Genomic DNA, 19,986 nt, shown 5'->3' with positions numbered 1-19,986 from the left:
ATGTCCGCCTCCTTCGCGGTCCAGCGCTCTTTCCTGGTCACCGGGTCGTAGCGTGGGTATACCTCGGCAAAGCCGAAGGACTCGTAGAGCCGCTTCGACGCGGCTGGTGACGCGAACTCGATCCGGCTGCCGCCGTCCACGAGGCGCTTTTCGATGGCCATGTTGAGGAACGCGCGGTGGCGGCCCCGCAGGCTCCACTTGAGCAGCTCCATCGTCATCAGAAGTCGCGCGAGACCCTTGCGCTGATGCTGGGCATGTGTGGCACTTAGTGTGATGTGCACAAAGTCGGCCACATCCGCAATGGCCATGCACTCCGCCATGAATGGCGTCAGTGCAGACGGCTCGAGGAGGCCGCGCTGTAGCGAGCTCTTGAGCTGTGTGATCGTCGGCTTGAGGTTGCCATAGAGGTCTCGGCCGCTGGACAGGATGAGGGAGCAGATGCGTCCGTTGGCCTGTGACTGGAGCGCGATGCCTTGCACGTACGGGTGCCGGCGGTTTTGCACCTCTTTCAGGCAGTAGGCCGGGTAGTCGGCCGAGAAGGTGGCGTCTTGGATGGCCTCCGCGCAGCACCCTAGGCACTCAGTCACTTGCTGCTCCGTGAGCGTGTGCGCGGGCAGGTGCAGCATGTTGTAGCCAAGCTGATGAGCTGTGTGCTCGATCATGCGGATGAGGCGCCGCAGCTCATCGGCGAGTGGCGCAGGCGGGGATCGATCCGGTACCTCGCGCAGCTTTAGCGGCAGCTGGCGTGGCGCCGGAGGCTGCCGACTCACCAAGGGGTAGCTCGACAAAGAAGAGCCGCTTGTGGAGGTTGGGGGCAATACAGGCAGCGCCGACGTAGCCGCTACGGTAGAGTCTCCTCTGCCACTACTACCGCCCGTTTGAGCAACAGCTAAGCCATTCACGGCTGTGACCACCGCTGCGGTTGGGCTGCAGAGGACCTTGATGGACTCGCCCAAGGACGTCGTAATGGAGGCCGGCTTCTGCGACCCCGGCGGCGGCAGCGGCGGCGACGAAAAGGCGCGCGGCTCGGTGGGCAGGGAGTCTGCCGCGGTGCTGGATGCGCCCGTCGGCGCGGAAGCCGGCGTGGCCGTCTCTGTGCAGAATGGGCAGAGAAAGTCCCGCTGCCGTTGGCGCAGGCGCAGCTCTTCGTAGTCGACGCCGACGCAGGCGGAGTGGCACCAGTTGCGGCATCGGCAGCACTCCAGCAGCGTCTCACTGGGCGACACGAGGAAGGCATTACAAACACACCGCAGTAGGCCTCCGATGACGACGCGCTGTGAGAGGGGGGAGAGGCGGCGGCCACTGCTGTCGGCCGTGGCCGCCGTGTCGTCCGCCATCGCGGAGGCGGGCAAGGAGGCGGAGGAGATGCGGGTAGAGGCGAGCGCCGAGCTACCGAGCGTGTCATCCCGTGGTACAGGCAAGTTAGGTGAGAAAGACGATGCGTTGGCCGCCGCAGATTCCGTCCGTCGCCGGCGCCGGCCGTTGAGCGGCAGCACTAGTGGGCTACCGGCGGCATCGCTGTCGTTGTCGAGGAGCAGAGAGGCGGTGCTGCGTAGGAGAGAGCGAGTAATCATGCGACCCTGCGGCACGACAACGACGACAGGTGCTGCCGGAGACGCAGACGGTGGAGACGCTTCCAGCGTCGACCGCGCAGGCGAAGTCGAAGGGCTAACGGCGCTCATCGACTTCGAGGCCTCTGAGGTACCGCTGACGCTCTGGAGGGACACCGCCCCGCGGCCACGTTCGCCACGCGCACCACCGGTAGTGCTGCCACGTCCTAGTCGGCCTCGACCCCGTCCCCTGCCGCGTGCACCGCGACCGCGCATCGTTGAGAGCACCGTGACGACCGCCTCAGCGTCGAGAGGCCGCGGAGAGGATGTCACTATCTCGTCGCCGGGGTCGTCTTCTGGCGCCCCTGCCGCTCCTCTACCACGCCCGCCGCGCCCACGCCCATGACTGCGACCTCCGGGCATGCTAAGAGTGTGTGTGTGTGCGCGCGCGCTCCTCTGATTATGGTGACGTATGTGTGCAAATCTCGATTACGTTGCTCGATTAGCTGGCGTCGCGGATGACGCTGCTGAGGCTGTTCTCTCTCTCCCTCTTCGTTGCCTCCGCCCCTGCTCTCAACAGACGCCTGCGGGCAACCGACGTACCATCACACAAAGTGCGAAGAAACCTGTCCATCCAAGCACGCCGCACCCATCCCCACACCACACGCGACAGCAACGAGAGGGGGTATTAAGGGGCCAGGTGAGAAGAAGGTGGGGTCCACAACAGCATAGGAATACAAGACGGCGCCAAGTGGCCACTTCCCTACTTTAGCGTCGGCAGGTGTGCTGCCGTCGGTTGTTCTGGACAAGGAGGAGGGGGCGAGAGAGTGGCGGAGACGGGAGGCGGAATGCAGCGAAGCGCAGAGAACTGGGACGCAGGGCAGAGCGCGCCAAGGTGTACACATATAGAGACAGATGGGGAGAGGTGACGCAGTTCAGGGTGGCATCAGAGGAGCAGAGACAGAGAGAACACACGAGATCACTAATGAGCAACGAAGCCCTTGGTGTGATCGCGAAACACCACTGCCAAGATGAACGCCTCACGCGCGTGTGCATGTGCACACTTGAACCCTTGGCTGCCGCCATCCATCCGTGCTCCTCTGAGTCGCTTCACTTTATCGTCCTTTTCCTTTTATTTTGGGGCCTCTCGATCGTGAACACACAGAAGGTGATGGTGGTGGCAGTGTGCATGTATGTGCGTGGGAGGTGGAAGCAGCACGAGGGAGGCAGAAGAGAGACGAGAGGGACACACACACACATACACACACACACACACACACACACACACATCGAGCCCCTCGCCCGCGTTCATGTTCACAACTCGAAGTACGACAGCAGTAACACGTCATGCCGTCTTTCCTCTCTCGTTATTTCCTTGCGTGTATGGTGGTGTGGCTCGTTAGCGTCTTCCACCTGAGGACATATACCGACAGAGCCCTTGCCCAACCCACCTCTCCTATCTGTATCTCTTCGTGAGGGTAAGAACTAGCTCCACCGCATCTCCCTCGCTTTTCACTGCTGATCGCTTTCAACGAAGCTCCCCTCCCCCTCCCTCGATACACTCTCCCCACCAAAACACATACACACCAACACATACACACCAACACACACACACACACATACACACACACACATACACACCTTCATTCGCTCCATCCTTCTTTGCCCTTCACTCTCTCTGCCTCTGCCGCAGGTGTGCTGTTCATTAAAGAGAGCGAGAGCGAGAGAGCGAAGGGCAAAGAAGGGTTCGGGGGAGGGTGGGGAAGGGGGAGGCGGCGAGACTGACGCGCGCATGCAAGAGAGGCACCATCCAGAGCAGCGGAGGAAGGAATGAGGGAGGGAGGTCGGCCGCACATCACGTGTGGAGAGAGTAAAAGACACGAAGAGGCGAATCACACCGTTGCTTTTCCCGTCTTTCTTGGCTGGTCTCATGCGGTTGGCCACACTTTGTGTGTGTCGCGCGCCAGTGCGTGATGATGCCCTTTTATTACGGAGGAACACAGAGTATGAAAATAATTTCACCACAGGACAAAGTAAAAGAGAAAGAGGCGCGACACGAGGAGAGGGGGCGCAGTGCGTTGATGTATCTGGCGTGCTCGCATGTGCGTGCTGGTGTGTGCGTGTGTGTGGGGAAGCCACACAAACAACAACACCAACACGCACATGCTCACACACACACACACACACACGAATGAAAGACACACAAAAACAACACAAGTCTCGGGTATGGTGTCAGAACAAGATAGACAGCAAGAGAGCGACAATGCAGGCACACGCTGACACATCCACTTGCAGAGGCACCAAGAAAGGGGTGAGGGAGAGGGGCCAAATGGTTGCTCGCCTTGTGGTGATTGAGGCTCGGGCTATCACCGTCTCTGCTCCTCTCTCCCTGCATCTATTCTCATTCCCGCTCGCCCATGCGCTACCGCATCCCACTTTCACAACCCCTCGATCTTTCTCCTTGCGTCACAGAGGTCGGCCGCGGCCAGCCGAGAACGCCGGCTTGCCGTCCTCTGGCCCAAGCGGCCGCATTATGCCGAGGGTAGAGGCCTGGCTGCGTATATCCTTCCAGTGGCTGATGCCTTTGAAGTCCATCGGCCGCAGCGGGGCTGGCGTCGCCGGAGCCCAGGCGGGGGCCATTGACTGCGGCCGCAGCGCCGGCGACGGCTTCTCGCTGCCGGTGCCGTTCGACCCCAGTACCCGCCGTACTGTCACCTGCTGATCGTTCATGTCAAATAGGAGCCCGTACGACTGGCAGAGCTGCTTCAGCACCTTCAGCGCCTCCTTCGCCACATCGGTGCGAGAGAGATGGAAGCCCTCGTGCTCAGCGCTCACGCGCAGTTCACGCACCAGCTCCTGTAGAGAGCGCTTGCTCTCGGTAATGGCGGCGTTCACGCTCGCCGCCGCCGTGCTCTTCTTCTTGAACTCCACTTTCAAGGGACGGGAGCCGAGTACGAACTTCTCCAGTCGAAGCTTGCACTCTTCCGCGACCTCGCAGTTTGCGTACTTGACGAAGACAACCCCCTTGAAGACGCCGCGCTCGCTGCGGAGCAGCCGCACATACGAAGGCGTGTGTGGCAGATTCTGCATCTCTGTGAGCACCGTCTCCGTCTTGGCCTGGTTTGGCATGCCCTTCAGCACCAGGGTGGAGTTTAGTACGCTGCGGCTGCGGCACGCGAGCGATACGGCGGCAGTGGGCCAGCGACGCTGCACGAACGTGACCGTTTTCTCCGCTTCTGCCTTCTCCGCAAATAGCAGGGACACTTGGTACTCGCCTCCGTGGTGTCCAGCCGACGCCGCTGCTGCTGGGGCGGTGCCGTCGCCGTTGACGTGCGCCGCCGCTGCCGCCGATACCGACGGCGGGGCGCCACATGAGCTTTCACTCGGTGCCGGCTCTGGGAGGTCCGCCGGAGGCAGGCACATGAGCGGGAGGCTAAGCTCGTTGTTCGCAGCATTCACTGCCGGCGCGCACGAAGGTGAAGACACGATTTTGGCGGATGCGACTGCCGAGGCCAACGCTGTGGTCGTGGGGAGGCTCGCGTCGCCGCCAGCGCCACCGGCGGGCTTGCGCGGGAACAAGACTTTGGGCAGACCCACCTCGATGCTCTTGAGCGGCGTTGTCTGCGCCTGCAGCTCGAACTCCAGCGTCTGCACTGAGACGCAGGAGGGGAGGAGGATGTGAACAAAGAAGTCGTCCACGTCGTCTGGGCGAGCACCGGATCCTGCTGCACTCGCTGTGCTCGTCGTTGCCCCCGACGCGGGCTTGCGCTTCTTCTTCTTGCCTGCTGCTGCCGCCAGGGGCGCCTTGCTCTTGGCGGCGTCCTTGCTATCCTCCGCCGGCGGCACGGCGGGGGGGAGGAGCGAGCCACCAGCTGCAGCTACTGTGTTCGTGGTAGTGGTGGTGGTGGTTGCCGCCGCGTACATCCCAGCCATACCCTTGCCGTTCCGCAGGGCATCCAGTGACGCAAGATGCGGGCTGCCGGACACGCCAGGGTGCGCGGCCGGCGTCGCGTTCAGCCCTGGAGAGTCACGCCACGACGCGATCGCGAACATCTCCTTGCTCTTCGGCAATGGTATGTATTCGGGGTTGATGGGCATGGCGCTGGCTAAGGTTCCTCGTCTCTTTTTTGTGTTGCTTCTCAGTTGACCCCGCCTCGCGCCCTGCGGCTTTGTTCACCTCTAAATTCGCTGATCGAGTGCCAGTGCGGACGGTGATGATGATTCACATGACCTGTGAATGTCGCCGCCGCACTGTGTCGCTCGACTCACCGACTGTGGCTCGCCTCCTCCGCTGTTTCGTTTGCTTGCTACTTCACCCTTTCCGGATCTCTCGGGCGACCGCGCACTTTCACGCAATGACGTGATCGCTGCGTGCGCGTCGAGCTTCCAATCAAGCACCCCCTCCCTCAACAAGAAGCGGCCGGAGACGGGTGTGGGGAGAGTGAGAGCTCGAGCTGTTGGAGCGCTCGTGCGCGCGCGCGTAGAAGCCGGTGTTTCGCACCGGCGTAGAAGATGAGCTTTTTAGGATGCGGAGCAGTGCACTGTGGGCTAGATAAGATGATTTTCTGGGCCGCTCCCAAGAAGCAATACGGCTCAGAGGGCGTGAAAGTGATCCCAGACGGACACACCCACACCCACGGGCAGACAGAGAAAAGACTACGACAACCAAACAATGAGAGGGTGTGCGTGTGTGTGTGGAGGGCGGGGGAGGGGGGAGAGAGAAATGCCGATCACACAATCGCCTTCTACTTCGTCTCCTACGCTGCTTCGGAGCCAACGCACACTCGGAGGGAGGGGGACACACACACACACACACAAAACGGCTATCACCGTTAACTAAGGAAACTATCCGTATACACAAGCACACACAACGCACAGGCAATGGCTCAGCACCCACGCATACACACCGCACCCCACCAACAACGAAAAAAAGGGGGTGGGGGGGGGAAGGTGTATACTAAGAGGGCACAATGCGCACCACCGTCAGACCGTCAGAGAGAGAGACCCCCGATGTGCTTGCAACCGCTTGTTCGCGTTGAGCGTTTATTGCGTATGTGCGTGTGTGTCTGAGCCGGTACGTGTGCCCGCGATGTTGCTGTGAGTGTCAGCGTATGTGTGTGCGTGCGTGTATGCGTGGATTACGGAGAATATCGGAGTCGCCGACCAAATGCTCGTTGCGGATGCCTCGCTTCAATGCGCGTATTGATTTCGTTGCTAACTTTGCGTTTCCGAAGGCCGAAAAATCACAGGCAGGGAGAGGGCGGATATGTAGGGCACGTGCGCGCATGCGTTGATGACGGGGGGGGGGGCGTAGGTCGTGGGGTGAAGGGGGGAGGATCGAGAGGTGATTTGCACTACACAGTTTCACACGCACTCACGCGCAAAGGCAGGGAGGGAGTGGTCTTCTCTTCTCTGTGTGTGTGTGTGTTGTTGTTGTTGTTGTTCTTTCTCCCCGCTTTTACTGATTCTTGCAGTTTCCCGAGACTACTTGACGGTAACCCCTCTCTCGTGCACGCCGCACCTTGTGTGTATGTGCGTGCGTGCGTGTATCGCCTCGTTCTTTGCTGCTGAGAATAGTTGCTGCGGCCGCTTGACGTCTCTCAGGCACAGGCACACAGATGCGGAAGAGAGAAGTAGGGCTGTGGGCGGTGAATGTACGTTGAGGAGGTGGAGAAGTAAGAGGGAGGGAGGGGCTGTGAACCGACAAGGACGAAAAAAGGAAGGGAGAGAGGGAGGGGGACGAAGAGACTGACAGGGAGTGAGCAGCGACGGTGCGCGTACGTGTGCATGTGTGTTTGTGTGTGTGGCACACACACGGGATGATGTTTGGGAGGGGGTGGGGGTGGATAGGGTGGCAGTGAAACAAAACAGCGAGAGCAAGAGCGAGAAGAGTTGAGGTGGTGAGGTGGGAGAAGGAGGGGATGCGAGAGGTGAGGAGATGCATGTTAAACACGTAAGCGCATGGGAACGCTGGCAGCGCGCACGCACTTGTGTCGCGCTGATATCCCCGCCTGCTAGTCGTTGCGGTTTTTTGCTTTCGAATGACGGTGGATCTCGTCCTCTTCGCTTCTCCCGCTCTTCCCTCGCACGTTACTTCTCTCTTGTTTCTGTATGCTCCATCCACGTATGCCGCGGCTGTGCCGTCATCACCGCCGTCTCTAAGGTCTTAGGGTCGTGTGGAGAGGAGAGTGCGAGGGATTCAGAGAAAGAGAGAGAGAGCGCTTCGACGATTGGGGTGATGCTGCCCATTTGCTGTTTTGCGTCCTCGCTGCTTTTACACACAGAAGACAAGAGAAAGAGCGGAGGCTCCTCGAACTTCTCCCTCCGCACGCTTTCGCCTGATCTCTACTCCCCTAGCCGCACCCGATCGACGCACGCACATACACTGACACGCAACCACACTAGCTTGCACGGCAAACGATGGAGGAGGAGACAAGTCGCTCGCTGTGTGTACTTGTGTGTCGGTGGATACGGCGGTGCGCGAGAGAAGACTATAGTACGTCGCTTCCTCCGTTTACGTTAATTAGAACCGTAGACACATACACTGCTTCTTCATCGCCTCCGCCATCCCCCCTTGGTTTTGGGTTCAATACGAGAGCACCAACCCAACCACCTTCATCGCACATGCTGCTGCACGCATGCACACAGCGTGCCGAGATTATCACAAAGGCTCTCTCTCTCAGACACACACACACACACACACAAACACACAGGACAAAGAAAAATATATAGACCACGTAAGCCAGAGGAGAGACGAGAGAGGGCCGTAGGAGAAAAAAGAAGTACGGCGACAACACACACACACACACGCGCGCGTGGCTACATCTTCCACCTCATCTCTGAGGGTCCGCGTAGACACGCATCAGGAACCACACACCATTCGCGCATCCGATGGACGCATATGCAGAGAGGGACAAGGAAGACGGAGAGAGCAAAAGAGGGGCCTGAAACCGACACACGCGCTCACGAAGGGCGACGCATTGAAGGGACACTCATCCTGGCTGCCGCGTGGTCCTCGTGTGTGCGTGTGTGCCAGGGGGGAACGGCCCCTTCTCACACGCGTTCTGCAACGGTCACGCAGCGCCCCCCCCCCCCTTCTCCCTCCCGAGCTGCCCCATAACGAGGCATCCGCGCGTACGCGGTTCCAATGACAGAGCACATATGGGCACGGCAGACATGAAGACGTCGCGCCTTCTCTTGCTCTCATGAGTTTCTTGTCCCTTCCGCACCCCTTATTACAGAGAGTGAATCTCGAGGTTGTTCTCTGTCGCCATGTGCTCGTCTAAGAGGAACTGCTTGATGTTCTCGCTCCAGTTGCCCTGCAGCTGGATGACGGTTCCCGCATCAGGAGTGCTGATCACAGTCCCGTTGCAACCCCAGCGGCGCTGGAACTCGCGGTTGATGCGGCGGAAGTTAAGCTTCTGGTTGAGCCCCTGAACTGTCGTCACGAACTTCTTGCCCTTGCGCTGCTGCACGCGGATGTGCACTTTTTGTCCGCCCAAGACGGCTCTCTCGGTCTCGCGCTGCTGGTTCACAATGGCCTCGACGGTGTCCTCCATGGTTGCCTTGTGCGGTCAGATATGTGGGTCCACGGATTATCGAGGGCGTGGCAACCGAAGAAAAAGGCTGCACGGCGTGTGTCGAAGTTGCTGAGTAGGATGGCCACAGAGAGGGCTGGGGCGAGGAGAGGGGGATGGATGGATTCAACGCGTGACAAGCTGCACGAGAATGGCTGCTGAAGAGGGAGGGGGAGGACACGGAGAGATCATTGAGAGGGAAGGTGTATTAGCGGTTGCATGTGCGGACGTTTGTGGATGTGGTGAAGCAAGAGCACGGAAGGGGATGGAGAGAGAGGAGAGGAGAGGAGAGGCTGGAATCGTGAAAGCGGAAAGAGAGAGAGCACCAGCTTGGGGCGTGTTGTGGCATGCACGGAGGGGAGGGGGTGGAGGAGGCGCGGCGCTACAACCACAGAAGTGGACAAGTTTCACGATGCCACCCACGGATGCTGTTCGTCACAGCACCCGCCAACTACCTGCACCTTTTACGAAAGAACAAACATCGACTTCCTTCGCATCGCTCGTCATTCGTCTTCGCATGTACCAGCAGCGTATGTCAGCGAGAGGAGCACACACACACACACACACACACGCCCTCACATGGAACTCAACGAAGAGGTGGAAGGTCGATGGCGAGCGCCTGGGCGCTCCGAATCAATCGTTCTGCGTCCTTTTCAGGGCTGCAGCACTGGGGGAAGTGCAGCTGAGAAGGACACAACGGTGGGGACGCGGAAGCGCTGAAGCACGGAAGCCCCGCTGCTGTACCCCACTCGTTGCGGGATGCCTTCGTAGAGTGCAATGCGTGGAGACACACACACTGGTATCGGCTCCGATATGGTGCCTTCTACTGGCGCAGACAGCGCCTCCCTCGCTTCCCACGCAGACCGCGGCATAGTGCTGTTGCTGCTGTGCTGCGGACGCCGAGCCCGTTGCCGCGCCTTTAACATGTTAAGTCCACGATGCGTGTACACGACGCCGGCGCCGCCGCTAAAGCTTGCGCCTTCAGCGTTACCATCCCTGGGGGCCTCTGCGGCAGCCTGCGCTGCTCGTAAGGCCGCGGCACGCGCGTACGCCTCCGCGAGACGCTGGCTGCAGGGTATTGTGGGGACTGGCCGATGCCGCACCCGCTGGCGCAGGTCGATGACATCGTCGCTCCCGTCCTCGTCGTCTTCTTCCTCCCCGTCCTCGTCATCGTTCTCAGCGACAGCTTCATCCTTGCGCGGCTGCCGCTGCCGAGGAACTCGTTCGGCGTCGTCGGTGCCGCGCTGTCGCTTCTCCTGCCTCTTTGTGCTTTCCAGTCGCTGCGCTCGATCACGCGCCGCCACCTTGGAAAAGTTCTGCGAGCGCTGTAGCTTCTTCCGCCGCTCCAGCTGCCGTTCCTGCCGCTCTGCGCGGCGCACTGAGGCCTCCGTCTCCACATCCTCCCCCTCCAGCGTGCCGCCGACCTCCTCGGCGTCGAAGTCGCTCTCGACCTCGTCCACCGTCTCCTCGTCACTACCGAGGGTGAAGCTTGTGTCAGACGAGGCGTCGCTCAGCGCCTGCAGTGCCTTCTCCTCTTCTTCATCCAAGCCATTCGCCAGCAGTTCCTGCAGGCGATTCCCTGCATTGGCGCGTCGCGGCCGGTTGACGACGTCATCGGCCCATTCCATTAGCACCCCCGTGTGTCTGCGTACACGTGCTTGTTTCGTTTCGAGGTCGATGGCGAGACGGTACGGCGGCTGAGCCAAGGTGTCTCTGGAACATACACCGAGAGCACGCTACAAGGGCACGGTCTCTGTTGTGTGTGTGTGTGTGTGTGTAGGGGAGGGGAGTGAGAAGGAAACGCGCGGGTAGCACAAGCACAGAAAAGGATAAGGGACATTCGCAGAGTGGGAGTAAGGATGCAGAGGGGTTTCGTGCGTAGGCTTGTGTACGTTTATGCGATACTGGATAGCACTCTTTTCTGAGTACGGCGACTGTCTGTATGACTGCAGTCAGTGGGAGGGGAGGGGAGAGGGGGAGGGCGGTGGTGGAGGCTCTGCTGAGCTCAAAGAGACGCCTTCTGTCCACAGTAGTTCGGCCTGTACGCCCACACACACATTCCCGACGCATGTTTGCCGACCCCCTCCTGTGCAGCGCGCCTGTAGGTCCGCTGCTTCTCCCCTCTTTCACAGGCACACACACACACACACATCTGCCGCACGCTGTCTACAGTGCCAAAATGTAGTGTTCCCCACATCTTTTCGCTTCGTCCTTCCTCTGCGTTCGTCTAGTTCAAGAGTGCCACAAGAAGGCGTTCATCACCACTGCCTCTGCCACCACCGTCAGCGTCCCTAGTGGCATCCAAGTAAAGCACCGCCGCCGCTCCCATCCCCCTCAGCCCCTTTGCGCTGCTACGAGAAAACAGCCACCACCACCACAACACAGCGCGGTGGCCGTGTATGCACGTTCGTGCGCGTATGAGGAGGGGGAGGGGCGGAGGTGAACGCGCGAATCCGGCATCGATGAGAGACACACATGCACAGCTACACGTTCACATGCACACACTTACGACAAGTAAAAAGATGACGGAGTAGAACGAACCTGCGTGGCGTGGGCGGGGGGAGGCGTTCGATAAAGCTCCTTCATGTGGAAGATAATGCCCCGTGCACCGCCTCTCCCGCGTCACTGGCGCGCAGCGCGAGAGGGGAGCGGAGGGGGAGAGATGCAATACAGAAAGGAAACAAAACGCGAAGCGCGTGGCCCCTTTCTATCTCTGTGTGTGTGTATGTTTATGGGCGCGTGCGTGCGCACCCTCCCGAAGGACAGAGGAGGTACAGGGAAGGCTCAAGGAACGCCCTCTACTTACAGTTGAGGAGCTCTGGGAGGGTGGATACACACACGCGCACGCACGCGAATTCACTAACACTCACCCGGCATCACAAGAAAAAATGGGCTGCGGGGAGGGGAGGATGACTGGAGCGACTGCAGGTAGACACGCAGGACAAAGACAGATGAAAATGCTGCGAAGGGAGGGGCAATGGGAGGGGAGGGGGAGGGTGCATTCAGTGTTCAGTTCAATGGCCAACCCAGGAAAGAAAAAGAATTAGATCCTTAAGCAACTAGCTCGCGTTGTACGATAGACATGTCTTGCCTCCCTGAATCCCTTTCGGAGTCAGCACCAGCTGTGGGCGCCCCGGCGCAGAATACACATCATCCCTACACGTCCGCCTCGTACCCACAGTTCAGTCACCGATATCAAGCGCACAGACAAGTCGGAGTGGCATGGTATTCACGGTATGTTGTCGGTCGTGGGTGTGTGTATGGGCGCACTTGGCTGCTACAGCGCCTTCCTCAGCTTCTGCTGCTCCTTGCTCTTGCGCCGCGCATGCACGTTATCTTTCCGCATTGACGCGTGTTGTTCTTTTACGTGTACGTACACACACGGGCGCTTACCGGTCCATGTTGCCCATGATCTGCGCAATGCGCACAAAGATGTTGATCACGTTCAAGAACATCTGCAGTGCGTCCTGCACGTGGTCGCCGGCCCCGCAACGAGCACGCTCAATCATGGCCTGTGTGTCCACTGCCACCATGACTGAAAAGATGGCAAGACCGCCATAGAGAATAAGCGAGTGCGCAAAGGCGGTGGGGTAAAAAACGTTCAGCAGGGATATTGCGACCATGCCGATCAGTGCGCCAAATAGCGGGCCCTGCCACGCTACCATGGAGGCACGCGGTGCCAGGTACGCCGCCGCGCTGAAGCCGCCAAAGACGGCAGCGGTCAGCAGAATCGACGTGGTGAGCACACCCTTCATGCTCGTCATGAGCACGAGCGGGGCAATCGCCATGCCCTCCAAGAGCGCAAAGGAAAAGAAGAGGCACAACTTCAGCGACGGGTTCGCCGGCGGGGCAAAGGACAGCCAAAGCAGCGGCACGAAGCCGCCGACCATCGGGAGCCAGTACGGGATGGCACGTCCCATCGGCGTGGCCACCATCAGGAAGCTTCCGAGCCCGGCCGTCAGACATGCACAGCCGAGGAGAGTGTACACGCGGGCGAGATGCTGGCGCACAAACGGCGTGAGGCTGTCTGCCTGGCTGCCACCGCTGCTGCCTGACCAGTTCATAGGGGTATTCTGGCTTTGGATGCTGTCGCGGCCTTGCACGCGCATCTGCTGTGCGCGGGTCGCCGTGGTGTAGCCGCGGAGCACGCTCTGGAGGGCGAAGGAGGCGGCCGTTGCTGCCGGTGCGGTGGACGCCCCGCACGGCAGGTTGCGACACGCCGATGCCGCGGAAAGGCTTGGGGCAGGGCAACTACTCAGCCGGTTCTGCTGCATGCGCAAGGCCGACGCTAGCGCCGTGGCGCCGACGCGGCTGTGCATCCGCTGGAACATGATGCGTGCGTGCGGGAGGAGGTAGCGGCGCTGGTGGACGCAGCAAGATGGTTTGCGCGTACGCGTGTGCGTGTATTGGTATAGAGCGAACGGAGAGAGACCGTGGGAGGCTGTTGATGTGCTCACCGAGGGTGTTTTGAACGGGAGGTTTTCTATGAAGTGCCGAGCGCAAGAGGTCGGGCCCGCGCGTGCGCGGGCGTTGCGCACATCCGTGCAATGCGGCCAGCAGTCGGTAGAGGAGAGAGCGAGGGAGAGGAAGAACTGATGGAGAAGAAGCGGAAGCAGCACCAACAGCCGCTTCTCGTATTATCGGTGCGTTAGCGATGCTGTCACTCATGCCGTCTTTTCATGCGGAGGCGCGCGAGGGCCGATGGGAGACGAAGGGAAGAGGAGGTCACGCGCTTCGCTCATTCCGTATGTAAGGGATGACGCGAAGAGGAGCAGCGGAGGGCGTGGCGTGCGTGTGTGTGTGTCTGTGGAGTGAAAAGCTGCGGATACGAGCAACACGACCGCACTCCCCCTCCACCGCCACCCAAAACTAAAGAACCGCCACATCACGCGTCGCCCTCCCCTCCTTCATCCTCACTGGGATACAAGGGACGACAGAGGAGCACATAGGCCACTGCGTCTCGGCTTCTTCATCCGCTGGGAAACGCCACCGAGAGTACACGAGATCAGGCGGGGGGGGGGGTTCCGGTTAATCGAGTGTGTTACGGAAAGACAGAAGACGCTGGCGTGGACGTGCAGTGCCCACGTAGCGGGTCAAAGGAAAAAGCGCGCGAAGACACACACACACACACACACACACACGCACACGCACACGCACTGCACACCCCCGCAGACGTCTTCTGCCTTTTTTTTCGCTCTTCTTCCATCGAGGGTCGAAACTCGGTCAGCGCGTCGTTCGGCCGCGACTGCCACCCTTGCGCTGCTGCTTCCCGCCGAAGTTCTTCTGCTTTTTTGCCCCCGTCTTCTTGCCGCTGCCACCACCGCCACCACCGGTAGCCTCGCGCTTCTTCATCTTCGCACGGACCTTGGCTTCCTTGCGCGCCTTCATTGTTTGCTTCTGAATGGACCGGTCCTTCACCACATTCTCGACCGAGTCCTCCAGGTGCTGGATGCGCCTTGCCCAGCGCTTCGCCGACTGCCGCTTCTTGCTGCGGCGCTTCGCGAGAGCCTTGGCGATGCGGTGCGGGTCGTCCTTCACCTTCATGCCGGCGGACCGCTGCATCGCTGCGGAGAGCAGATCCTCGCTGCGCATCTCGGCGCCTTGTCGTGTGTGAAGCATGTCCACATGCGTAGCGGCCTTGCGACGCGCCTGACGCAGCAGCGACGATAGCTCACGCACACCACCACCGCGCTTACCGAGGCTCTTCATTTCTTGGAACTCGAAGTTGCCGAACGAGAGGTCAAGCGGGACGACGTGCTTGATGGGCTGTGCCATCCGATCCTCGACAGAGACACGGGGGCGCGTGGCCTCGCGCTTGCGTGACCACGAGCGAGACGAGGCGCCGCCGCCCCGCCCTTGAGGAGAGAAGGGGCGCGCGCCGCGGTGGTCGGAATCGTCGTTGCTGTTTGCGCTGCCGTTGCGACGCCCCTGCAACGAGGCACTCCCATTCGAACTTTGCCTGTCCTTCATCTCAGCAGTGCTTCGGGCGCCTTCGGCCTCCTCTGACTGGCCGTGCACGCACGTGTGGGGTGCGTGAATGCTTCGAAGCTTGTCTTGGGTGGGATATCAATAACCACAGCCGCCGCCGCACACACAGAGTCACGCACACACAAGAGCGGGTCTCTGTGCATACCAGCGTGCCTGCCAGATCGTTGGACGATTTCTTCTTCCTCCTTTTTCGAAGGAAAGAGCAACACGAGGCCTTTGGAAGGGGAGGGAGGGAGGGAGGCATCCAGATGTGTTCCGGCCATGGCCAAGCGATGAGGGCGAGGGAGGAGGGTGGGTGGGGGCGGGGGTGGAGGAAGCGAGAAGCGCTTTTCTCGCGTGCATGCCGGTCTCTTCTGCGCTCTCGTCGTTGCTCAAAGAGGCCATCCACGAGACGAGAGAGGGAGGGAGAGGGGAGCTGGCTAGGGGTAAGGCATGCCTCATGTGCCGCCGTAAGCCCTTGTATGCATATGTATATGCATATGTGCTTGTGTGTGTGCGCGCGCCTCCGCGCGCTAGTAAGAGGAAAAGGCGCGGTGCATCAACGCGTGCGCTACAGCATCTTCTCAAGCGCAAGGGCAAGCACTTCCGCCTGCTCTTTGCGCAGTGCCTCGCCGAGGCGGTGACCGTAGCGCTTCATCTTCTCCATCCACTGCATGAGCTCCTCATCATTGTGGGCTTGTGGCAGAGGCTCGTGATGCTGAGCTGATGCCTCACCATGACCCTGTCTGCCCTCGACGTCTGCGATCTTCGCTGTATTCCATGGGGCGTCTCGCACAACCCTCACCGGTACGCTCCGCAGTGTCTCGGGGTCGACAAGGTAGCCGTTCGGTAGCGCACAGCCGATGACCGGTGCCACCCATGAGGCATCAACCGTCACCGTTTCTCTGGGTACTGCAGCGCTCGCTCTTGTGGTGGCAGGCACTGCTGCTGCTTCCACCGGAGGAGGCGACGCACAAGTTACTTCGTTGGCAAAAAAGTCAGCAGTGGTCGCGCCGGCAGCCTCGACGGAGCCCCGCGGACTTGCAGCTTCCTCTCTAGCATGGGTGGTGGGACGGATGTTGCTGACACGGTGGTGTTGGTGTGACAGGGACTGCCGATGCGGCCACAGATGCTGCTCAAACGCTTCGCGCACACGCGCGGTGCCGTCCAGAACGAAACCGTCGTAGTGGCCTGTCGTAGCGGCGACAGCTGTCACGCCCACAGGCTCACTCGCAAACACCAACTCGATGGGCACGTAGCCATCGGCATCTTCGGCGCTGTCGCTGCCGTTCTCGCCCAGCGAAGCTGCAGCAGGCGCTGCGGTGGGGCGTGCCAGCGCACAGACCAGCTGCTCCACCAGCTCCGCACGCATCGCATCCGCTGCCGGTACGTCCGTGATGTACAGCAGGACAAGCGGTGAGTCAGCGGCCGCGTTGGACGCCTTCTGGCTAGTCTGGTGCGCCACGCAGGCGTTGATCTGCTCCGCCATCCATATCTCTCTCTGCCGCCGAGCAAGGGTGCTGATAACCGTGCCCAGGGTGCTGTGCGATCCACTGACAGCCTCGCGGCTGCTGGGATTGTCGACCGCCGCATGCCGAGCGGGCCCGGCGATCGCGCGCACCGCTTCTTGGAGAGCGCACAGGGTTGTAACGACCACATAGGCATCGTGTGCGTTTTCCCACCCGGGCGGCATTGCCCGCGTACCCGAGCGTTGCGTCGGTGGCGCCGCGTAGTATGAGTGTAGACCACCCTCTACCTGCACCTCAACACGCGCATTGAAGTATGGTGTGGAGACGTCGACCCCAACAGCTGCCCTGGTTGGGTGTTCTCCGAGGTCCGCACTGTCGTCACCGTGTTCAGCCCCAAGAGCCGCTGCAATGGTAGGGGCAGCGAGACGCAGGTAATCTTCGGCAGATGCAGTTGCGCTCTTGCTGCGTGTACTAGACGGTGCCGCGTTTAAGGCTGCGAGTACGTCGCGCACCCACGCCTCTTCCTCGAACGGAGTCTGCCCGCAGGCCAGTAAAAGACATGAGTTACTGCCGCGGTCCGCGAGGCACGTTCCCAGGGAAGCTGCGCGCTTGACGAGGTGCGTCTGCCCCCACTGCACACAGTGCAGCAGCTCGTGCAGCCGGTCCGCCCCGCGTGTGGCCTGTGTGTCGTCCTCGTCTCGAATTACAGGCATTGGCAGATCGGCGACGCTCGTCTCCATCGCGCCAACCGATGCTGCCTTGAAGCGCGCTGGCTCCGGCTGCACCACCTCGACGTTCCGCTCCCTACACAGCAGTGCCTCGTACTCTGTGAGCCCGCTGGGAACGGCGCCGCCTCTGCGCTTGCTCACCACGACCACGACATCGCAGCAGCCACGACGTTCAAGAGAGTCGAGAACGACCTCCAGCGGCGGATACGAAGCCCGCACGTCTTCGCCGTCGGCGTCGACAGGGATGGCTGCCGCGCCCCGAGTCTCGTTCTCAGAACGGGCAGCGCATGACGCCGAAGAGCTTGGCGGCCACAAAACCACCGCCGGCGCATCGGGGCAGAGGCCATCACTACCGCCCTCAGCTATCATGTGCTGCTCCCAGTATCGGTCCAGCAGCTCCTGCATGCGGGCGTCAAAGAAGGCGGTCTGCACCAGCCGCGGCTGCACTACTGCCGCGTAGTACTGGTTCACAAGAGCGACGCGGGTGCGTCGTGCCGCAGCGGCGCCGAGCTTACCCTCGGCCATTCGCGGTCCCTCAGTCGGGGCGGCAGGGTCAGCAGGCAAGCTGACGACGGAGGTGAAGAAGCGAAAACGACGCCGCAGCACATGCGCGCACCCGTAATCTTGCTGCTGGAAGAGACGCCACATCGCATCTTCGTCGTTGCCCACCACGACAAACGCGTTCCCAGAGTGCAGCTTCAGTGGCTTTGGTGCCTGCGTGACGGCGTTGTTCTCCTGCTCACCGTGGCCGTCGCTCCGTGCACCTGACGCCACGGCAGCTGCACGACGGACGCCAGCTGGCCACAGCGTATTGCACAGGATCTGGTAGAGCCGACTCGACCCAGCAAGTGGGGCTTCAAGCAAGCCGCGACGGCCAGAATCGGCGCTAACGCACTCCAGCTGAACGTCTTTCGCTGAGCCGCCAAGTGCACGCCCGCCGCTCTTCATGGAGGCCGCCATATGTGTCGCCGCACGTTGAGGACATCCCGTGGCATGAAAGATGCACTCGTATCCATTCTCCGCTGCGAAGCGCTTCCAGCGCTCCTTCAGCTGCAGCAGCGACGTCGGCGCATCGTCAAGAGTGTCAGCCGTGCGCATGGTGGCATCTTTGAGAGGACGGCAGAACACGTCGGCGTCCTGTCTGCTCCGTCGGGCCTTCATGGCGGCCAGGGACTCTGGCGCCGCTGCTGCTACTTCGCTCATGTCCACGTCTGTTTCGCTGTTGTGAAAAACCATGATGACATGGAAGAGACACCCGCTTAGTGGAAAGGCGTGCCACGGAACGCCCGCTGGATCTTGCGTAATGTGCGCAAGTAGAACTCCACCGTAGCTAGCGCCATCGTCGACATGAGAGACGGGTGCGCCGCTGCCACTCTGGCCACTAGCACACTTGCGCAGGAGATCAGCCGTGATGTCTCGCTGATCCGACGGAGAGGCACGATCATGCCCGTTGCACGAGGGAGGCCGCAGCGGCGCCCCCGTCACGAGGGTCAGCGTTGTGCTGAAGTACTTGTTTTGGATAAGAACTGCGGAGGGGAAGGTGTGGATGACGTACATGTGGCGGCTTGGCGCGCCGACTTCCATTGGGATGACGGTGGACGGTGCGGCAGCCTCAGCCTGATCACCGTCATCGTCATCGCTGAGTCGCATGTAGCCTTCCCTGCCTGGCTTACACGATGCGACGCCAGAGTTAACAGGCGTTTCGTGCGCCGACACTCCTGTCACCGTCGTGGCCGCTGTTGCCTCTGCACACGCCGCTACCCAAGCGTTCCCAACCGCCGCTACGGACGTCCATTGAGCCAGCTCCGCCGCACACCGCCACGAGAGCGGCGGCTCAGACAAACCCCGCGGCAAGCACGCCTCAAAGGGTGCGAGGTAACTCACATCGAGGAGGTATACATGTGCCATGTAACTCAGCAACACGGTTGAGAGGGTGGGTGGGGAGCAGCAACGACTGGGGGCGATTATCGATGTTCCTTTATACGTGTGTGCATCCGCAAACCATCCGCGTAGCGCACATGCAGTGCAGAGGAGCAAAAGTTGCCAGAGAAACAGATCGCAAGAGAGAAGTTGTGGGTGCATGCCCTGGCTGAGACCCTGCATGTGGGCGGAGGGAGAGGCGAGGGCTACGCGCAGGAGGGCAGGAAGGCGAGCGAAGTGCAACGCGTTTCCGTCACAATGGCGAGAACGACGGCGTTCCTGCACCAGACACATGCGTGAATGTCAAGAGAGGGCAGCGAAGTGAGAGACGCGGTGGCACATCGGTGCTCCCGCGTTGCGACACCGGCCTACTCCTCTCCTCCGGCGATCCACTGTGTTTCTGTGCGTGTGTCCTTCAAGGCATGTGTGCTGAGTCCACCACGCCCGCCTTTCTTGCACCACATACGCTGGCGCACACGCGTCAAACCGACGACAAAGGCCCCCTCCCCCTGCGCACACGCTGTGGGCATGGGAAGGTGATGTGTGTGTGTGTGTGTATGGGGGGGGGCATGCGCGTGGCGCAAACGAATGCAACGGAAGAGGGGCGCGCACTGAATTAAGGAGGGCGGCGGGGCCACGGAGTACGTCAGAAAATTACAGCGAGAGGGATCAGCGTGCCACACGCAGAACGCCCACAACATAAAAACGAAGGGAGTGACGGGTGAGTACACGCTCTCTACCACGTGTGCGCCACACATACCACTTGACGCGAGAG

At 60.8% G+C, this 19,986-nt stretch overlaps 7 protein-coding genes across 7 annotated transcripts in view; all 7 read right to left on the bottom strand.

Annotated features, from left to right (window-relative positions):
• LDBPK_241260 (hypothetical protein, conserved) overlaps positions 1 to 1,973 on the bottom strand; it is a gene marked incomplete at both ends in the record, with an annotated part of 2,289 nt that extends 316 nt beyond the window's left edge. The window contains one exon of the mRNA XM_003861169.1: positions 1 to 1,973. This exon is cut by the window's left edge and continues 316 nt beyond it. Coding sequence (XP_003861217.1) covers positions 1 to 1,973 — 1,973 coding nt within the window.
• Positions 1,974 to 4,016: 2,043 nt separating this feature from the next.
• On the bottom strand, positions 4,017 to 5,648 carry LDBPK_241250 (hypothetical protein, conserved; the record flags this gene model as incomplete). The annotated part of the gene is made up of 1 exon (XM_003861168.1): positions 4,017 to 5,648. The coding sequence occupies one exon, from the start codon at positions 5,646 to 5,648 to the stop codon at positions 4,017 to 4,019; it is 1,632 nt and encodes a 543-aa protein (XP_003861216.1).
• A 3,137-nt stretch (positions 5,649 to 8,785) lies between these two features.
• Positions 8,786 to 9,109, bottom strand: LDBPK_241240 (translation factor sui1, putative; the record flags this gene model as incomplete). The annotated part of the gene is made up of 1 exon (XM_003861167.1): positions 8,786 to 9,109. One exon carries the CDS (start codon positions 9,107 to 9,109, stop codon positions 8,786 to 8,788), a length of 324 nt encoding a protein of 107 aa, XP_003861215.1.
• A 671-nt stretch (positions 9,110 to 9,780) lies between these two features.
• LDBPK_241230 (hypothetical protein, conserved) lies at positions 9,781 to 10,755 on the bottom strand (the record flags this gene model as incomplete). The annotated part of the gene is made up of 1 exon (XM_003861166.1): positions 9,781 to 10,755. The coding sequence occupies one exon, from the start codon at positions 10,753 to 10,755 to the stop codon at positions 9,781 to 9,783; it is 975 nt and encodes a 324-aa protein (XP_003861214.1).
• A 1,761-nt stretch (positions 10,756 to 12,516) lies between these two features.
• Positions 12,517 to 13,458, bottom strand: LDBPK_241220 (hypothetical protein, conserved; the record flags this gene model as incomplete). The annotated part of the gene is made up of 1 exon (XM_003861165.1): positions 12,517 to 13,458. The coding sequence occupies one exon, from the start codon at positions 13,456 to 13,458 to the stop codon at positions 12,517 to 12,519; it is 942 nt and encodes a 313-aa protein (XP_003861213.1).
• An 892-nt stretch (positions 13,459 to 14,350) lies between these two features.
• LDBPK_241210 (hypothetical protein, conserved) lies at positions 14,351 to 15,097 on the bottom strand (the record flags this gene model as incomplete). Its single annotated transcript, XM_003861164.1, has 1 exon — positions 14,351 to 15,097. One exon carries the CDS (start codon positions 15,095 to 15,097, stop codon positions 14,351 to 14,353), a length of 747 nt encoding a protein of 248 aa, XP_003861212.1.
• A 568-nt stretch (positions 15,098 to 15,665) lies between these two features.
• Positions 15,666 to 19,505, bottom strand: LDBPK_241200 (hypothetical protein, conserved; the record flags this gene model as incomplete). The annotated part of the gene is made up of 1 exon (XM_003861163.1): positions 15,666 to 19,505. One exon carries the CDS (start codon positions 19,503 to 19,505, stop codon positions 15,666 to 15,668), a length of 3,840 nt encoding a protein of 1,279 aa, XP_003861211.1.
• Positions 19,506 to 19,986: the final 481 nt, after the last annotated feature.

Source organism: Leishmania donovani, chromosome 24, assembly GCF_000227135.1.
Source record: "Leishmania donovani BPK282A1 complete genome, chromosome 24".
NCBI lineage: Eukaryota > Euglenozoa > Kinetoplastea > Trypanosomatida > Trypanosomatidae > Leishmania > Leishmania donovani.
Note: the sequence above shows the minus strand (reverse complement) of the source record. Positions and strands in the feature narration are given on the sequence as shown.